We start from the raw sequence: 19,081 nt of genomic DNA, 5'->3' as shown, positions 1-19,081 counted from the left end.
CCACCACCAGAGCAGGTACAGTGACTAATCATCACCCTCTCCTGTATCTTTTATTTCTATTCCCAAATCTCTCCCCTATTCTTCCTTTTCACTTTACCACCTCAATAAACAGCCTGTAACCTAGACTTCTTACTTTTAGTCTCTTCTCCTACCTTCCACCAGAAACTCTGGTTATACATATCACTCCATTTCTTCCAAAGATCCCCTTAGGACTACAGAACATAACGGCCTAAAGTCTTCCGTAATTTGGTACAGCCCACCTTTCCTGTCCTATCTCCCTCAACATTCTCCCACACATCTTTCCATCACCCGTGGTATTTACCATTCAACGGGCACGTTCATGCATCTTCACCTCCCTCTCGCCCATATGATGTCATCTTTCAGACCTCAGGACCCTCTCCCGTTCCGGTAATAAGACTTGGGAGGAAAGATGCACGAGCTCTAGGGGGAGGGGCCATTGCTCAGGGATCAAGGGACGCAAACCTGTTTGACCGTGTTCATTTGCAGAGCTACCCCAAGTAAGCTGCACTCCCAACCGTTACTATGCCTCCGCACAAATCAACCCAATTTTCTCTGAAACACCAAGGGATTCAAGGGTCAAAGACTCCTCAGACTAGGAGTCTTTACGAGGCTCTGGGAGGCGAAAGGGATTGCGGGAGCGCCATATTGCCCCACAGGCTCATGGGAAATGTAGTACAGTTTTTCCCCAACATGGCTGCGCCCGTGTGAGTCGACCTGTGGGAGTACCCGCCGCGGCTTTCTGGGATACAGTGGGAGAGGCTGGCGGAGGAGAGAGCACACGCGTGGTGGGGACCCATCCTGAGCCAAGCCGGAGGTTTGGGCACTTCTTATTGGCGGGCACGATGGCTACATTCACCGCTTTCCCTTGTTGGCCTCTTCCGACCTCTCCATCCGCCTCTGGGCTCGGAGCCTCGCTAGGGAGAGGAGGCATGGTCCGAGGGCAGTACTGTCTGTGTGTAGAGTTCCGTCTGAGTTTGAGGCGCACGCGTTTGTATTTGGTGCAGGTGCTCAGGTAGTGCCTGTGTCAATCTTCCATTTCTTTTGGGGTTGGAGACTGGCAGTTGCAACCCTGGGGGTGACGGTCTGTGATGTTATCGTCAGGGGTTTGAATAATATCCGATACCCCTGGGCCTCTGGTAGTGCGATCTTCTGGTTTTGGTTGATTTAACAGTATTTGTTGAGTGTTTGTTGAATGCCGGTCACTCCAGTTCTGTGACGTCAAGCAGGTGACAGCCTTCTGGGTGAGTCCAACACACAAGCAGATAGTTATAATACAATTGCAGAAACAGAGATACACTTCAGATATTAATGAAAACATTCAAGAAAGCCACCAAACTCAGAATTCTGGAGAAGAGGCTTAGGAAGTGAGAAGGCAAGTTTAGGAAGTTTAGGCTTATTCAGTAAGTGTTTATTGGTGGCTTCTAGGTGCTAGGTCCTGCTCTAGTTACTGAGAAACTACTTTCTACTTTCACAGAGCTTACTTTCTAGTAACTTAAAGAAGGAAGTAGAATAAACACATTAATGCAGGCATTAGAAAATGTAGAGTAGGTGTTCTTCAAAGAGTTATAATGAAGTGATATGACCAGTGATGGGGTCAATTTTTCTAATTAAAAAATATTTTCTTTTTTAATAGGTAATGCAGTTTGACTAGCTACTAAATGCAAAAGTTACAAAAGGGAAACTTTAGCTCCTTCTCATTCCATACCCAATCTACCAGTTTTCCCTTCCTGAAGGCAATTCATATCACTAATGTCTTGTATGTCTTAGAAATTTGTGTGTTTACCTTGTATGCCTGTACTGTACTTTATAACCAGGCATCATTCGATAGGAGTTTAAGTTCTTTCCAATCTTTACTGTTAATTAAAGTTAATTTATGTCATAGGAACATTTGTCTGTACTGCTTTTCATTATAGGCTTTCTTTTTTTCTTTTTTTTTTCCTCTTTTTTTCTTTTTTTTTCCTCTTTTCTAGGGCCGGTCCCATGGCATATGGAGATTCCCAGGCTAGGGGTCTAATCGTAGCCATAGCCACTGGCCTACTCCAGAGCCACAGCACCATGGGATCCTAGCCATGTCTGCAACCTACACCACAGCTCAGGGCAACGCTGGATCCTCAACCCACTGAGTAAGGCCAGGGATCAAACCCCCAGCCTCATGGTTCCCAGTCGGATTCGTTAACTACTGTGCCACGACGGGAACTCCCATTATAGGCTTTCTTATTCAGAGAGAGCATGGATGCACTTATTACTATTACCGTTTAGGACAATATCTAATAGGATATATTGGGGTTAAACTTATTAGCAGAGTCGATGTGATCTCTAAACTCTTTACTATCCTATGGAGAGTGTACTTAGCCTGGACTCAGCATAACTAGTATTCTGATAAATAGTGGCCTAGCTCCTGTAACATTCTGTGACCCTCCCATAACATGGCAAGGAACATCCCAGCCTTTGTGCAATAGTGGAAATTCTGTGGCCAGGGAAGGCCTTGCTAGAAAGGGGCACCTCCAGACCTGAGCAGCTGGTATCAGCCTGTTATTCCTTGTTGAGATGATCCAGACCTGTCTTTCTTCACTGCTTGACTCAGGGAAGGAGAAGGAAAAAGGAATGATAGAAATGTGATTTTGATGCTCCATCTACTGGTGCAGGGCTCTTAGTGTCAGAATTAAAAATGTATTCAGCATCTTTTCTTTTTTTTTTTGTCTTTTGTCTTTTTTGTTGTTGTTGTTGCTATTTCTTGGGCCGCTCCCGCGGCATATGGAGGTTCCCAGGCTAGGGGTTGAATCGGAGTTGTAGCCACTGGCCTACGCCAGAGCCACAGCAACGTGGGGTCCGAGCCGCGTCTGCAACCTACACCACAGCTCACAGCAACGCCAGATCCTTAACCCACTGAGCAAGGGCAGGGACCGAACCCGCAACCTCATGGTTCCTAGTCGGATTCGTTAACCACTGCGCCATGACGGGAACTCCTCAGCATCTTTTCTTTCTCATTTCTTCTATTTTGTAGTCTTTGCTCATGTGACATATTAAGAAAAAAATTCATAGTAGATTCATCCCTTGTTCTCCATTGCATACTGCAAAAATGATAGCCTTGGAGTGGAATGGCAATAATTCTTTTGAGGGCCCTCAGCTTTTCCTTGTCTTTTTAATTCATTCTGGCTCTTCTGGAAGCTAACAGTAATTTAGTAATAGACGTGTTTAACCCTTTTAGCAGAGTTATCAGATAGTGTCAAAGAGTAACACAGCCAGACATTAAAGCAGTGAAAGCAGATTTTATTTAGTAACTATTGACAGTAGGGGAAAGTGCAAAGCTCTGTTCTTTTTTGTGGAAGTAATTTGGGTGTTTTAAATTGAGAATGGGTTATGGGAGAGGATGTGTGTTTGTGTTCTCAGTAGAGTCTGAGAAATAAAAAAATTATAAAGGGTTGGTCAGTGTAGCTGAAGTTAGGCCAACTGTGTTTGCTGGCTGGCGATTATCAAAATTAGGATTCAGTCCCACCACAGAGGCCCTTTCTTTCCTGATGATTACACTTCAAAGAAATTGTTCTCAGGAGTTCTCCTTGCGGTGCAGTGGAACGAATCCAACTAGGAACCATGAGGTTGTGTGCGGGTTCAATCCCTGGCCTCACTCAGAGGGTTCAGGATCCGATGTTGTCCTGAGTTGTGGTGTAGGTCGCAGACATGGCTCAGATTTCACTTTGCTGTAGGCCAGCAGCTATAGCTCCAAATGGACCCCTAGCCTGGGAACCTCCATATACCGTGGGTACAGCCCTAAAAGACAAAAAGACAAAAAAAAAAAAAAAGATTAAAGAAAGAAAGAAAGGGTTCTCAGATCCTTGAGGGAGATAGATACTTGTGAGTTCCAAGAGATGATGTCCACAATGTTAAGCTATTTTCAGTAAGTGCTTTAAAAAAAAAGGAGGTCAAGGACCTATTGTTAGGAGTTGCTAGAACAAATAGTAAAATTTTCTGGCAGCTTTTTAAGTTTTCTCAGGCAGGCATTTTAATGGGGACCTTGGTCATTCTAGAACATGGCATTTTGCTGCCCTAAGCCATGCTGGAGTTGGGTCAAGTTTTTTTTTTTTTAATTTTTTAAAATATAATTTACAATGTTCTGCCAGTTTCTGCTGTACAGCAAAGTGACCCAGTTTACATATATATATATATATATTTATTTATTTATTTATTCTTTTTTTCACATTATCCTGTCATGTTTCGTCGCAAGTGACTAGATACAGTTCCCTGTGCTATACAGCAGAATCTCCTTGCTTATCCACTCCAAATGCAAGTATGGGGAGTTCCTGTTGTGGCTCAGCGGAAACAAATCTGACTAGCATCCATGAGGACAAAGGTTCAATCCCTGGCCTCACTGAGTGGGTTGAAAATTTGGTGTTGCTGTAGCTGTGGTATAAACAGATGGCTATAGCTCTGATTCGACCCCTAGCTTGGGAATCTCCATATGCTGCAGTTGTGGCCCTAAAAAGAAAAAAAAAAAAAATGCAAGTTTGCATCTACTAACCCCAAACTCCCAGTCCATTCCACTTCCTCCCCCTCCCCCTTGGCAACCACAAGTTTGCTGTGCATGGCAGTGAGCCTGTTTTTGTTCTGTAGATAGGTTCCTCTGTGCCATATTTTATATTCCACATATAAGGTATATCATATGATGTTTGTGTTTATCTTTCTATTTCATTTAGTATGAGAGTCTCTAGTTCCATCCATGTTGCTGCAGATGGCATTATTTTGTTCTTTTTTATGGCTGAGTAGTATTCCATTGGGTATATGTATAGCATCTTCTTAATCCATCTTAATGGATCTTAATGTCATCTATTGATGGACATTTAGATTTTTTCCATGTCTTGGCTATGGTGAATAGTGCTGCAGTGAACATTGAAGTGCATGTCTCTTTTTCAAGGGAAGTTTTGTCCATTTACATGCCCAGAAGTAGAATTTCTGGATCATATGGTAGTTCTATATTTAGTTTCCTGAGGTACCTCCATACTGTTTTCCATAGTGGTTGTACCAGTTTATACTCCCACCAACAGTGTAGGAGGGTTCCCTTCGCTCTACACCCTCTCCAGCATTTATTATTTGTAGACTTATTAATGATGGCCATTCTGACCAGTGTGATGTTGAGCATTAGTGATGTTGAGCATTTTTTTTCATGTGCCTATTGGCTGTCCTTATATTTTCTGTGGAGAAATGTCTGTTCAGGTCTTTTGCCCATTTTTCAGTTGGGTTGTTTGGTTTTCTGCTGTGGAGTTGTATGTGTTGTTTGTACATCTTGGAGATTAAGCCCTTGTTGGTTGCATTGTTTGAAATTATTTTCTCCCACTCCGTAGGTCTTTTTTGTTGTTTTTTACGGTTTCCTTTTCTGTGCAAAAGCTTTTAAGTTTGGTTAGGTCCCATTGGTTTTTTTGTTTTTATATCTCTTGCTTTGGGAGACTAACCTAAAAAAAAACATTTGTACGAGTGATGTCAGAGAACACTTTGCCTGTGTTCTCTTCTAGCAGTTTTATGGTATCTTGTCTTATGTTTAAGTCTTTGAGCCATTTTGAGTTCATTTTTGTGCATGGTGTGAGGGTGTGTCCTAGTTTCATTTATTTACACGCAGCTGTCCAGTTTTCCCAGCACGACTTGCTGAAGAGACTGTCCTTTTTCCCATTTATATTCTTGCCTCCTTTGTCAAAGATTAATTGACCATAGATGTCTGGGTTTATTTCTGGGCTGTCTATTCTCCCATTGGTCCATATGTCTGTTTTTGTACCAGTACAACACTGTCTTGATTACTGTAGCTTTGTAATATTGTCTGAAGTCTGGGAGAGTTATGCCTCTTGGTTGGTTTTGTTTTGTTTTGTTTGTTTTGTTTTGTTTTTTGGATTGCTTTGGCAATTCTGGGTCTTTTATGGCTCTATATAAATTTTTGGATTATTCTAGTTCTTGGAAAATGTCATGGGTAATTTGATGGGGATCACATTAAATCTGTAGATTGCTTTGGGTAGTATGGCCATTTTAATGATGTTCTTTCAATTCAGGAGCATGAAATATCTTTCCATTTCTGTGAATCCTCTTTAATTTCCTTGATTATTGTTTTATAGTTATATAGGTATAAGGTCTTTCACCTCCTCCTTTGTCAGGTTTATTCCTAGGTATTTAATTTTGGGGGGTGAGATTTTAAAAGGTATTGTTTTTTTATATTCCTTTTCTAATATTTCATTGTTAGTATACAGAAATGTAACCAATTTCTGAATGTTAATCTTGTATCCTGTTACTTTGCTGAATTTTTTTTTAAATCAGATCCAGTAGTTTTATGAGGAGTCCTTAGGATTTTCTATATATACTATCATGTCATCTGCATAGAGTAACAATTTTACCACTTCTCTTCCAAATTGGATACCTTTTATTTCTTTTGTTTGTCTGATTGCTGTGGCTAGCACTTCCAATACTATGTTTAATAAAAGTGGTGATAGTGGGCATCCTTGTCTTGGTCCAAATTTTAGCAGGAAGGCCTTCAGTTTTTTTCCCTTGAGTATTATATTGGCTATGGGTTTGTCATAATGATGCCATCATAGAATGTCTTTGGGAGTGTTCCTTCTTCAACCTTTTGGAAAAGTTTGAGAAGGATGAGTTTAAGTTCTTTGTATGTTTGGTAGACTTCACATGTGAAGCCATCTGGTTCTGCAGTTTGTAGGGGATGTTTTTATCACATTCAGTTTCATTTCTAGTGACTGGTCTGTTCAATTGGTCTGTTTCTTCTTGATTATTTTTGGCAGGCTGTATGCCTATAGAAATTTGTCCATTTCTTCTAGGTTGTCAAATTTGTTCGCATAGGGAGTTCCTGTCGTGGCTCAGTGGTTAGCGAATCTGACTAGGAACCATGAGGTTGCGGGTCGATCCCTGGCCTTGCTTAGTGGGTTAAGGATCTGGTGTTGCTGTGGCTGTGGTGTAGGCCGGCAGCTACAGCTCCGATTCGACCCTTAGCCTGGGAACCTCCATATGCCACGGGAGCAGCCCAAGAAATGGCAAAAAGACAAACAAAAAAAAAATTTTGTTGGCATATAATTGTTCATAGTATTCTCTTATGGTTTTTTGTATTTCTGCAGTATCAGTTGTGATTTCTCCTTTTTCACTTCTTATTTTGTTTACTTGAGTTCTTTCTCTCCTCTTCTTGGTGAGTATGGCCAGAGGTTCGTCAATTTTGTTTACCCTTTCAAAGAACCAGCTCTTGTTTTTATTGGGGTTTTTTTCTATCGTTTTCGAATGTCTATTTTATTGATTTCCTCTCTGACCTTTATGATTTCCTTCCCCTTCTGCTATAAGTTTTGTTTTTTCTTTTTCTAATTCTTATAGGTGGTAGGTTAAGTTGTTAATTTGAGACTTTTCTTCTTTTCTGAGGAAGGTTTCTATCATTATGAACTTCCCTCTAAGAACTGCTTTTGCGGCATCCCATAGATTTTAAATGGTTGTGTTTTCATTATCATTTGTCTCAGGGTATTTTTTAATTTCCCTTTTGACTTCCTCATTGACCCATTGGTTTTTTTTAATAGCATGTTGTTTAGTCTCCATTTAGTCTGTTTCTTCTTATTTCTTTTCCTGCGGTTGATTTCTAGTTTCATTGTGGTCAGAGAAGGTGCTTAAAATAATTTCTGTACTCTTAAATTTGTTGAGGTTAGTTTTGTGCCCCAGTACATGGTCAGTCCTTGAGAATGTTCTATGTGCACTTGAAAAGAATGTGTATTCTGATTTTTTTTAATGTAATGTCCTGAAGTCTAAATTTTCCATTGTGTCATTTAGGATCTCTGTTGCCTTAATCATTTTCTATCTACAGGATCTATCCATGGATGTGGGTGGGGTATTAAAGTCTCCTACTATTATTATGTTATTATTAGTATAGTACTGTTATTGTATTCCCATCAGTTTCTCATTTTATGTCCGTTTGTATTTGTAGTATGTATGTGGGTGCTTCTGTATTAGGGGAATATGTATTCAGATTGTAATACCCTCTTCTTGAATGGATCCTTTTATCATTAAAGCGTGTCTTTCTTTTTCTTATGGCCTTTGTTTTAAAGGCTATTTGGTCTGCTATGAGTATTGCAACTCTGCTTTCCTGTCTTTTCCATTCGCATGAAGTATCTTTTTCCATCCCCTCACTTTCAATTGATATGTGTCCTTTGCCCTAAGGTGAGTCTCTTGTAGGTAGCACGTTGTAAGCTCTTGTTTTTAATCTAGTCAGCCGTCCTGTGTCTTTCGATTGGAGTATTCAGTCCACTGACATTTAAGGTAATTATTGGTAAAAATGTATTTATTGCCATTTTAAATCTTGCTTTCTCGTTGATTTTATGTTTCTCCTTCGTTCCTTTCTCTTTGCTGTTGGATGATTTCCTTTTATTTTATGCTTGTGTCCTCTTCTTTTTAGTTTTCGTGAATGTATTGTTAGGTTTTGATTTATGATTGTGCAATCTTTCAAGTATGTTAACCCCTTTATGTATGTACTTGCTTTAGCCTGACAGTCATATAGGCTCAAATGCATTCTTAAGAATCTAAATTTTCTTAATTTCCTTCCCCACATTTTATGATTTTATTATCCTCTTTTAACATCTTCATGTGTATCCTTTTGCTATTCCTTGTGCTTATCGTCGCTTGTACAATAGGTATTTTTTTCCTTTTATATCTATATACTGGCTTATTTAAGTGATTACTTTCCAATGGTGATTTCCTCCATCCTGTTTCTTCTTTTTTATTTAGAGGAGCCCTTTCATTATTTCTTTTAGAATGGTTTTAGTATTGCTGTACTCTTTTAGGTTTTTTCATTGTTGTTGGAGAAAATCTTTATTTTGCTTTCTATTTTAAATGATATTCTTGCTAGGTAGAGTATTCTAAGTTGCAAATTTTTCGCTTTTAAAACTTTGAGTATATCTTGCCACTCCCTTCTGGCCTGTAGTGTTTCTTTAGAGAAGTCAGCTGAACTCATGGGGGTTCCCTTATAATTAATTCTTTGTTTTCTCTTGCTGCTTTTAGAATCCTCTCTTTATGTTTAATTTGTGCCATTTTTAAAATAATTTATCTTGGTCTGGGCCTGTTTGGGTTCACCTTGTTTTGGGTTCAGCCTCTCTGCTTTGACCTTCCCAGTCCAGCTGCTGTGCTTTTCTCTGAGGCTTTGAGGTCCCTCTGTCTTGGCTGATCTCCCCATTAGGGTGTGGGTTCCTTTCCTCTTTGACAGCTTCCTCTCAGTAAGGCTAGTCCCATCCTGATTCCTTTCTCTCTCTCTCCTTTTGTTCTGCCCATTTATGTGGAAGGTTTCCTGAGATTTAAGGTTTTCTGCCAGCGTTTAGTAGATGTTTTGTGCAAATCGTTCTATGCCTAGGTTGTTTTGTTTTTTTGACATGTTTGTGGGAAAAGGGTTTTTTGTTGTTTGTTTGTTTTGCTTTTCTTTAGGGCTGCAGTTGCGGCATGTAGAGGTTCCTGGGCTAGGGGTTGAATTGGAGCTGCAGCTGCACATCTACACCACAGCCACAGCAATACAGGATCTGAGCTGTGTCTGTGTCCTACACCACAGCTCACGGCAATGCTGGATCCTTAATCTAGTGAGCAAGGCCAAGGATCAAATTTGCAACCTCATGGTTCCTAGTCAGATTCGTTTCTGCTGTGCCACAACAGTAACTCCTGGTCAGGTGTTTTAGTGCAGAGTTCAGATGGAGTTATGTGCCTGGAATAGGCACTTTTATTACTGTTTTCACAGGTACAGAAACCTAAGCACAGAAATAAGTAACTCACACAGAGTCATATAGCTAGTAAATGGTAGAGCTGAGATTTGAACCTAGAACTTGGACCCCTAAGCACTGTGTTATACTGTCTCATGGCACTGAAGGAAGCTTTGGGGAAACAAAAATATGATTTAATGGCTGTTGTCAAAGAACTCATAGTGGAAGGGGCAAATATTAGAACAAATAGTTATAATTAGTGCAGTGTTAAAAATATATTCAGCTGTCTCCTTCCTGTCTAATAATGATGACTCCCAAAGTTTTCTCTCTAACCTCATTCCTTCTCCTTTTGCCAATTTATATGTTCACCTTCCAGCCAGACATTGCAACTGTGTGTCTTACTAGTACTTCAAATATATTATATCCTAAATCTGACTCATCACCTCCCTTTGTGAACAGCTCTTCCAGACCTCCTTCTGACTTTCTGGTTTTTGAATAACCCCACAAGCCTCTTAGTGGCTCAGGCTCTGTCCTATAGTAAGTGATCCCTCATGTCTGAGTAGTCATCAGGGTCAATTGATTATACCTGAATTTTTCTTCTGCCCTGTCCCCCTTTCTCCCTACTCTCTTTCTTTCTACAGCCTTCACCCTAGATCAGGCCAGCATTTCTATTTATTAAGCTGGATTATTGCAAGGCCTTTTGCCTATCATTTCCCTGTTGTGCTGTGCAGCCAGCCTGTTTTACTGGCCTGACCTCCTGTTACATGTGCTCCATATTATTAGTTAAACTGGATTACTGGCTGTTCTTTCAATATTCTCAGCATTTTTCTTCTATACATAAAGATGAATAATTAGATTTTTGACTAAGAGCCCTTTTAGAATATGATTTTGTTTCACGCCTTAAATTTATTTTATTTGCTAACTTTGAAGGCTTTTGTGTAGGTAAAGAGTGTGATCAGTGGATCAGCCAACATTTTCTCCTCTAAAAAATTGTGTATACTTCTCACTGTCTTTGCCAGACACATCCATTTCTGTTTTTAGCTTCTGCTCTTTATTATTTATTTATTTATTTATTTATTGTCTTTTTGCCTCTTCTGGGGCCACTCCTGTGGCATATGGACATTCCCAGGCTAGGGGTCCAGTCGAAGCCATAGCCACTGGCCTAGCCAGGGCCACAGCAACGCGGGATCTGAGCCGCACCTGCAACCTACACCACAGCTCACGGCAATGCTGGGTCCTTAACCCACTGAGCAAGGGCAGGGATCGAACCGCAACCTCATGGTTCCTAGTCGGATTTGTTAACCACTGCGCCACGATGGGAAACTCCGCTTCTGCCCTTTATTGCCTCAGTGGATACCCTCCCTTCCAAATGACTCTTTATTCTTCTTGCCCTTTGCTACTCAGCTCAAGTCCCTTTCTGTTTTAAGGTTCTCCCAAACTTTTCTAGTTGACATCAAACTTATCTTTTTTGTCTCTAATTTATATCATACCTAAACACTGTATCATTAACACTTAATCATCTGAAGATGTCATATTCTTTTATTGTGTAGTGTTGTTTTCCTCAACTAACCATAAACTTGTTGAGAGGATAAACTAAGTATTGTATTTGTAAGCTGTAGAGTGCTGAGACCATCAATAGTCATGTATGTATCTACCCATTTTATTTATTTATCTCTGCAACAAACTTTTATTGAGCACCTACTGTGTGCTAGCATTCTTGCTCTCTTGGAGTTTACATTGTGATGGAGGAATTAAGCCAACAAATGAATCATCACAAATTGTGTTAAATTTTGTGAATAAAATAAAATAGGCTTCTATAATAAAGCATGATGTAGGGTGCTGATTTGGATAGTGTGAAGGCCTCTTGGGAAAGCACTCGGTAACTGATGATTGACATATTTCCAAAAAATTAATAAAACATATATGTTTATATTATATATATATATATATATATTTTTTTTTGTCTTTTTGCTAGTTCTTTGGGCCGCTCCCGCGGCATATGGAGGTTCCCAAGCTAGGGGTCAAATTGGAGCTGTAGCCCCTGGCCTACACCAAAGCCACAGCAATGCGGGCTCCGAGCCGCGTCTGCAACCTACACCACAGCTCAGGGCAACGCTGGATCCTCAACCCACTGAGCAAGGGCAGGGACCGAACCCGCAACCACATGGTTCCTAGTCAGATTCGTTAACCACTGCGCCATGACGGGAACTCCTATATTATATTTATATTAAGTAAGTATATTTCTAAACAACATGTGGCTTACTTTTGGATTTTGAACTTTCTGAATGGAATCATACTGTATATTCTGTGAATTTTTTGTTTCTTCTTTTTCATCTTTTCTAACATTGTGTTGTGAAATTTGTCTGTGACAACATTTTACCTAGGACTTAATAAGTAAAGGCATCACATATGGGAAAATAGCTCACTTAATAGAGCTCAAGCATTAAAATGTTTGTAGAATCTGCCAGAGATGCTATTAGATGTTCTTGCTTCTTTATTACCTCCTTAAATATTTCTTTATTGTCTATACATCTGTTTGTTCTCACTTCTCTTGGTTGGTGGATGGTATAGTAAGCATTTAAAAATTATTACATATGGAGTTCCTGTCGTGGCCCAGTGGTTAACGAATCCGACCAGGAACCATGAGGTTGCGGGTTCGGTCCCTGCCCTTGCTCAGAGGGTTAAGGATCCAGCGTTGCCGTGAGCTGTGGTGTAGGTCGCAGACGCGGCTTGGATCCCGAATTGCTGTGGCTCTGGCGTAGGCCGGCGGCTACAGCTTTGATTCGACCCCTAGCCTGGGAACCTCCATATGCCGCAGAAGCAGCCCTAGAAAAGGCAAAAAACAAAACAAAACAAAACAAAAAGAATCCAGCATTGCCGCATCTTCAACATAGGTGGCAACTGTGGCTCAGATCTGATCCCTGTCCTGGGAACTCCATATGTTGCAGGGCAGCTGATAAATAAATAAATAAATAATTAAAAATAAATAAATAAAATAAAAATTATTACATAGAGGAGTTCCGGTCATGGCTCAGTGGTTAACGAATCCCACTAGGAACCATGAGGTTGCGGGCTCAATCCCTGACCTTGCTCAGTGGGTTAGGGATCTGGCATTGCTGTGAGCTGTGGTGTAGGTTGCAGGTGTGTCTCGGATCCGGCGTTGCTGTGGCTCTGGTGTAGGCCAGCGGCTAAAGCTCCCATTCGACCCCTAGCCTGGAAATCTCCATAAGCCGCCGGAGCAGCCCAAGAAATAGCAAAAAGACAAAAAAAGCCAAAAAAAAAATATGATTACATAGAAATATTTGTAAACTATAAAATATATGAATAGCATTGTTACAGTTGTCCCTTTGAGACTCTTAGGGTTGACATTTTCTTTTTGTTTGTTTGTTTTGTTTTTTTTTTAGTATTGCCATGGACAAGAACTGCCAAAGTAATTACAAACTCAGTAAAACTGAGAAGAAGCTCTTAAGGAAACAGATTAAAGCCAGGCATACTTTGCTGAGACATGAAGGCATTGAGACAGTGTTCTATGCCACTCAGGTGACCTAAAATTATCATTATCATTTGAATGTAAATGTATTGCCATGTTAGCTCTAGTAATATTTGTTAGTAATTGCCCAGAGAAAAAGGCTATAATTGTTTCATCATGTGTTATAATCTCTGTTAAATATACATATGATAGGACCTGATAACTTTATATATATTTTGGGGACATAGTCTTGTATAGATTAAATATCCTTTGATTGTGTTGGTTGAACTAGAGAAGTTATAGTTACCTATTAATAGCAATAACACTGTAGAACTATTTATGGTTTACAGAGCATATTTATATTTATATTCATTATTATATTTAATTTCCTAGAAACCCTTATGAAATAGTTCAGAAAACTAAGATTCTAAGAGGTTGTAATATGTCCATTGATATAAGGTACTGCTTAGAAACCTAAAGCTAGATCTTTTGTACCTAATTCAGTGTTCTTTCTTCTATTCCTGATATCATCTCTATTATAAAGTATTTTGATTATATGTTATGAAACTTTATTTTTTCTCATTTTATGACCGTTCCTGCTACATATGGAAGTTCCCAGGCTAGGGATCAAATCAGAGATGCAGCTGCAGACCTACATCACAGCCATAGTGACACCAGATCCAAACTGCATCTGTGTCCTGTGCCACAGCCTGTGGCAATGCTGGATCCCTAACCCACTGAGAGAGGCCAGTGATCAAATGCGCATCCTTATGGAGGCTGAGTTGGGTTCTTGACCCACTGAACCACAATGGGAACTCCTGGAACATTTTTTATTTATTACACCTTATTTACAAAGCTTTCTAATTATCTGATGGGCAGTTATTAAATGATACATCTGTATCTACACACACACACACACACACACACACACACACACACACACACACACACACTTCCTGGGGTCTGAATTAGAAGAACTTAGTTTTAACTCAGCTTCTCTGCTTATTTATACTTGAGCAGTAACCTGTGACCTCAGCTTTCTTCATGTATAAGGCTGTAGTATTACATACCTTTTAGTCCTATTGGATTGTTAGATTCTAAAGAGAACACATATGTGATTGTACTTCCTAGTCACTAAAATGCCACATGAATATAAAATATTCTTATGATATTCTTTCTTGTTCTGAAGATACAGGATAAGAGTAGTAAGGAAGCGTAGCTGCTAGCTTCTAACTGAGGGCCAAAGACATATGATTTAGAAGGTGAAGCTGGGATTAAAATTTAAATCTCTAGATTCTCTGACCAGTACTCTAACCTTATGTCATGCTTATGCTATTTCTGTGCTGCATCATAGTTTAGGAATGAGTTGTCTGTTGAGGGAAGTTTAACATTAGCAGCTAAAAGGCCCATACTTAGATTTTGTTAATAATGATTTCAGAGAATTTAAACAAAATCCCTCTAAAAAGGATGGAGTACGTAATAGGTTAGAATTGTTTCCTATGTGCCACAACAGGAACTCCTGATAGTCTTTTAAAATAAGCTTCTAGATGTTCCCACTTTATGTATATGAAATCTAACACATTATGCTGTAAACTACAGCTTCGTGTAAATCAGGAGTTGGCAGAAAATTCTCTTCAGGTCCATCTGGTTTGTGAGCTAAGAGTAAGTTTTATATTTTTAAGAGCTGTTAAAAAAATAAAACATGACTGTGACAGATGCTTATATGACCTACAAAACCTAAAATATTTATTATTTGGCCCTTTTCAGAAAAGCTTGCCAATACCTGCTATAAATGATGAAATTGAGAGTAGGCCATCAATGGTTTACTTTTGTTATGCTACAGAGTTTAAAGATCTTGGATTTCCTGTTGTGGCTCAGTGGTCAGGAACCCAACTAGTATCCATGAGGATGCAGGTTCAGTCCCTGGCCTCTCAGTGGGTTAAAGGATCCCGCATTGCTGCAAGCTGCAGTGTAGGTCACAGATGCAGCTTGGATCTGGCCTTGCTGTGGCTGTGGTATACCACACTGCAGTTCCAATTCGACTCCTTGCCTGGGAACTTCCATATGCCTTGGGTGAGGCCCTAAAAAGGCAACAAAAGAAAAAAAAAAAAAGAAAAAGAAAAAAGAAAAAGAAAGAAAAGAAAAAGGAAAGATCTTAACATTGTATAGAGTGTTTTAAGTACGGAGACTATAAGGGCACTAAGGCTTAAGCACCAGGATAAAAATAGGAGACCTCTCTCATCCCTTCCACAACCCCTCCTGCCAGTGTCTTGAATAAAGGTGCACAGGACTGCAAATGATAGAATTAAGCATGCTTACAAAGGAAAAAAATTTAATTGCAGAGTGATGGAATAACTCAGATTCAGAGGGATTTTTTCCTATTTTGTGTTCAATAGAACTTGCAATTATTTCTTCTTGATTATGCCTTTACCTTTAGTTGTTAGTATACATTGTATAATAGTTGTATCAAAAGTATGGATTCTGGAAACTGACAGAAGTAGGTTTGAAATTCAGCTCCAACTAATCACTGCCTTAACCTCATTTTTCTGATTTTCAGTTTCTTTATGAAATGTGGCTAATATTACCCACTTTGTAGGATTGTTGTGAAGATTATGTTAATGAGGATTAAGTAGGTAAAAGCATATAGCGCAGTGTTTAGCAAAAAAGAAGTATTATATAAATCCTGTTTCTTCTCTGCCTCCTGTTTCTCTTTCATAATGTTAAATTTATAAACAGTGAAAATTATTTTTTAGTTTGGTCATTAAGAAATAAATGTTTCATTGAAAAGGCTATTAAAAATCAATATTGTTTATAATACTTTATTTTTAAACCTTATTTAAAAATAATAGGTTGATATCAATTGCTCATAGTACTTTTCTTCTTTTTTTTTTAAGAGCCTGATTGTTGCCAATGGTGGTTTGGGTAACGGTGTGAGTAGGAACCAGCTGTTCCCAGTTTTAGAGAAGTGTGGATTGGTGGATGCTCTCTTAATGCCACCTAATAAGCCCTACTCATTTGTAAGATACACAACTATAGAAGAATCCAAGAAAGCCTATGATACTCTCAATGGAGAAGAAATAGTGGATGATTTAGGACAAAAGATCATTCTGTACTTGAGTTTTGTGGAAAAAGGTATTATCATACAATTATCTTTTATTTTATTTTATTTTTTGTCTTTTTAGTGCTGCACCTGCATGCAGCATATGTAAGTTCCCAGGCTAGGGGTCGAGTCGGAGCTGCAGCTGCAGGCCTATGCCACAGCCACACCAATGCCAGATCCAAGCCATGTCTATGACCTACACCACAGCTCACTGCAATGCCAGATCCTTAACCCACTGATCAAGGCCAGGGATCGAACCCACGTCCTAATGGATTCTAGTCGGGTTCATTGCCACTCAGCCGCAATGGGAACTCCCATTTCCAAAATGCTTTTTGCTTTTGTGTGAGTTTTCTTTTCATACCTAAGTTGGAACTTTCAGTTTGTAAACAAAATAGGACACCAGTTAAGCAATCCCTTTTTGTTTAATGAACATTAAGTGCCTGTTTTGTATAGGCATGGGACTAATAGTTTAGGGGAGGTGATTTAGACAGCCTGCTTCTAAGGAGCTGGTCCCACCAACCTAACAATGTGTTTTATTATGTCTGTTACTTATTTTGGAACCCTGCTACCTAATTGTGTTTTTCGAAATTCAGTGCTGAAGATTGAAATCATCAGTTCATTTTACAGTAACACCCCCAGAAACTTACATTTAATCACTTAAGAATTAATTGTGATCCAAATGATTATGTGCCAAGGTTCATGATTATGAAGGAACATCTTTAAACCCCCAGAGATCCCTAAAGCTTTATAGTGGCGCTGTCCAGTAGAACATTCTGTCATGATGGAAATGTGCATATGTTCATATCTGTACTGTTCAACATGATTGTGTGGCTTTTGGAACTAATTTTTTTTTTTTTTTGTCTTTTTGCTATTTCTTTGGGCCACTCCCGCGGCATATGGAGGTTCCCAGGCTAGGGGTCGAATTGGAGCTGTAGCCTCCGGCCTAAGCCAGAGCCACAGCAACGCAGGATCTGAGCCGCGTCTGCAACCTATACCACAGCTCACGGCAACGCCGGATCGTTAACCCACTGAGCAAGGGCAGGGACCGAACCCGCAACCTCATGGTTCCTAGTTGGATTCATTAACACTGCACCACGACGGGAACTCCTAGAACTAATTTTTAAATTAATTTTGTTTAAATTAAGTTAATTTAAAGAAAAGCTTTACAGGCTGATTTAAAGATTGCTGCGAGAATTACTGCATCTTTTCACTACTGACCTGTGGAAATGAGATATATTGAGATAAATTTTGATTTAGACATGTAACTTCTTCTGTTATATTCATTTGTACCCTATTTAGGCAATTAAAGAGTTTGGTTTAGATATGCTATGGGTGGGTAGGTGAGTATAAACTGATCAAATTATGTTTTTTAAAATAAGACCCAAGGAAACTGTAACTCCTTTAAAGATATATTTTAGAAGTTGTAATTCTTGGAGTTCCCATTGTGGCTCAGTGGTTAACAAACCCAACTAATATCCATGAGGATGTGAGTTCGATCCCTGGCCTCACTCAGTGGGTTATGAATCCAGCATTGCTGTAAGTTGTGATGTAGGTCGCAGAAGCAGCTCAGATGTGGTGTTGCTGTGGCTGTGGTGTAGGCCTGCAGCTACAGCTCTGATTCGACCCCTAGCCTGGGACCTCCATATGCTGCAGTGTGACCCTAAAAAAAAAAGAAGCTGTAATTCTCATTGTCTATATATACTTAATTTTAAATCTAACTTAAGCTTTTAGATTTTGAAAACTAGATTATTTTCATATTTTGTGTTTATGATCCATTTTTGAAAATTGAGTGGTTTAGGAATAAATCTTCATAGAAAATATTGTCCTTATTTTTCCCCCATTTACTATGTTGAACACTATAAGAAATTGCATGAAATGAGTTTTGGAGTGTTTTATATTTGAAATCCTACATTAGATCTAGATGTATTTCTAAGATTGTTGCAAACTTGTTTATAACTTCAGAAATCATTTTTAATAGAGATGATAGAGAATAGAACTGTATCACAATTTTTTATATTCGTTTTGGTATTTACTACCAGATAGCCACTGAATAAACAAATATAAGAGGGTTTTTTTTTTTTTTTTAATCTTTTGTCTTTTGTCCTTTTTAGGGCTATACCTGTGGCATATGGAGGTTCCCAGGCTAGGGGCCTCATTGGAGCTTATAGCTGCTGGCCTTCATCAGAGCCACAGCAACACCAGATCCGAGCCGTGTCTGCGACCTACACCACAGCTCACGGCAATGCCTAATCCTTAACCCACTGAGCGAGGCCAGGGATCGAACCCTCAACCTCATGGTTCCTAGTCGGATTTGTTTCTGCTGCACCACAATGGGAACTCTGATACAATGTATTTTTAATTATTTTTAAAAATACATATATATTTAGAAAACGAAATATGAATTACTTTAATTATCTGTCTTTAAGAAATTCTTCTCTAAGTTGGCCTTTAGTAATTTGAATTAATAATATAATGCCTGGAATATAATAAACACTTGGTAAATACTTATCAGATGATTCACTATTTATATTTCTGATATTAATAAAACCTACTTATTATTTATATTATTATTTTTGTGAATCTTTATATTAAATGATTCAAAGATGAAAACTCTTAAGCAAAAAAAACTTCAGAAATCATGTCTCAACATGAATGATCAAATCCCTAATAATAAACATGAACTACATTATTGCCTTTGTCTAATCATAAGTTCTTTTTTCTTTTCCTTCTAGAGCTTATGCTTATCTAAAACTTTGAAGGATAAAGGAACCTAAATTATTTTAATGTATGCTAAAT

General features: G+C 39.0%; 1 protein-coding gene across 2 annotated transcripts in view; it reads left to right on the top strand.

The window, feature by feature from the left end:
- Positions 1-706: 706 nt before the first annotated feature.
- Positions 707-19,081, top strand: part of ALKBH8 (alkB homolog 8, tRNA methyltransferase) — a 48,754-nt gene continuing 30,379 nt past the window's right edge. Inside the window, exons 1-3 of one of the 2 annotated variants that reach the window (XM_047753550.1) lie at positions 707-835; positions 13,121-13,256; positions 16,080-16,317. In XM_047753550.1, coding sequence (XP_047609506.1) covers positions 13,128-13,256; positions 16,080-16,317 — 367 coding nt within the window. In that variant the 5' untranslated portion in view covers positions 707-835; positions 13,121-13,127. The remainder of the gene's footprint in view (positions 836-13,120; positions 13,257-16,079; positions 16,318-19,081) is intronic. The other variant, XM_047753551.1, reaches the window with a different exon arrangement.

The sequence above is a fragment of the Phacochoerus africanus genome, chromosome 11, assembly GCF_016906955.1.
Source record: "Phacochoerus africanus isolate WHEZ1 chromosome 11, ROS_Pafr_v1, whole genome shotgun sequence".
NCBI lineage: Eukaryota > Metazoa > Chordata > Mammalia > Artiodactyla > Suidae > Phacochoerus > Phacochoerus africanus.
This window is presented reverse-complemented; position numbering and strand designations above follow the sequence as displayed.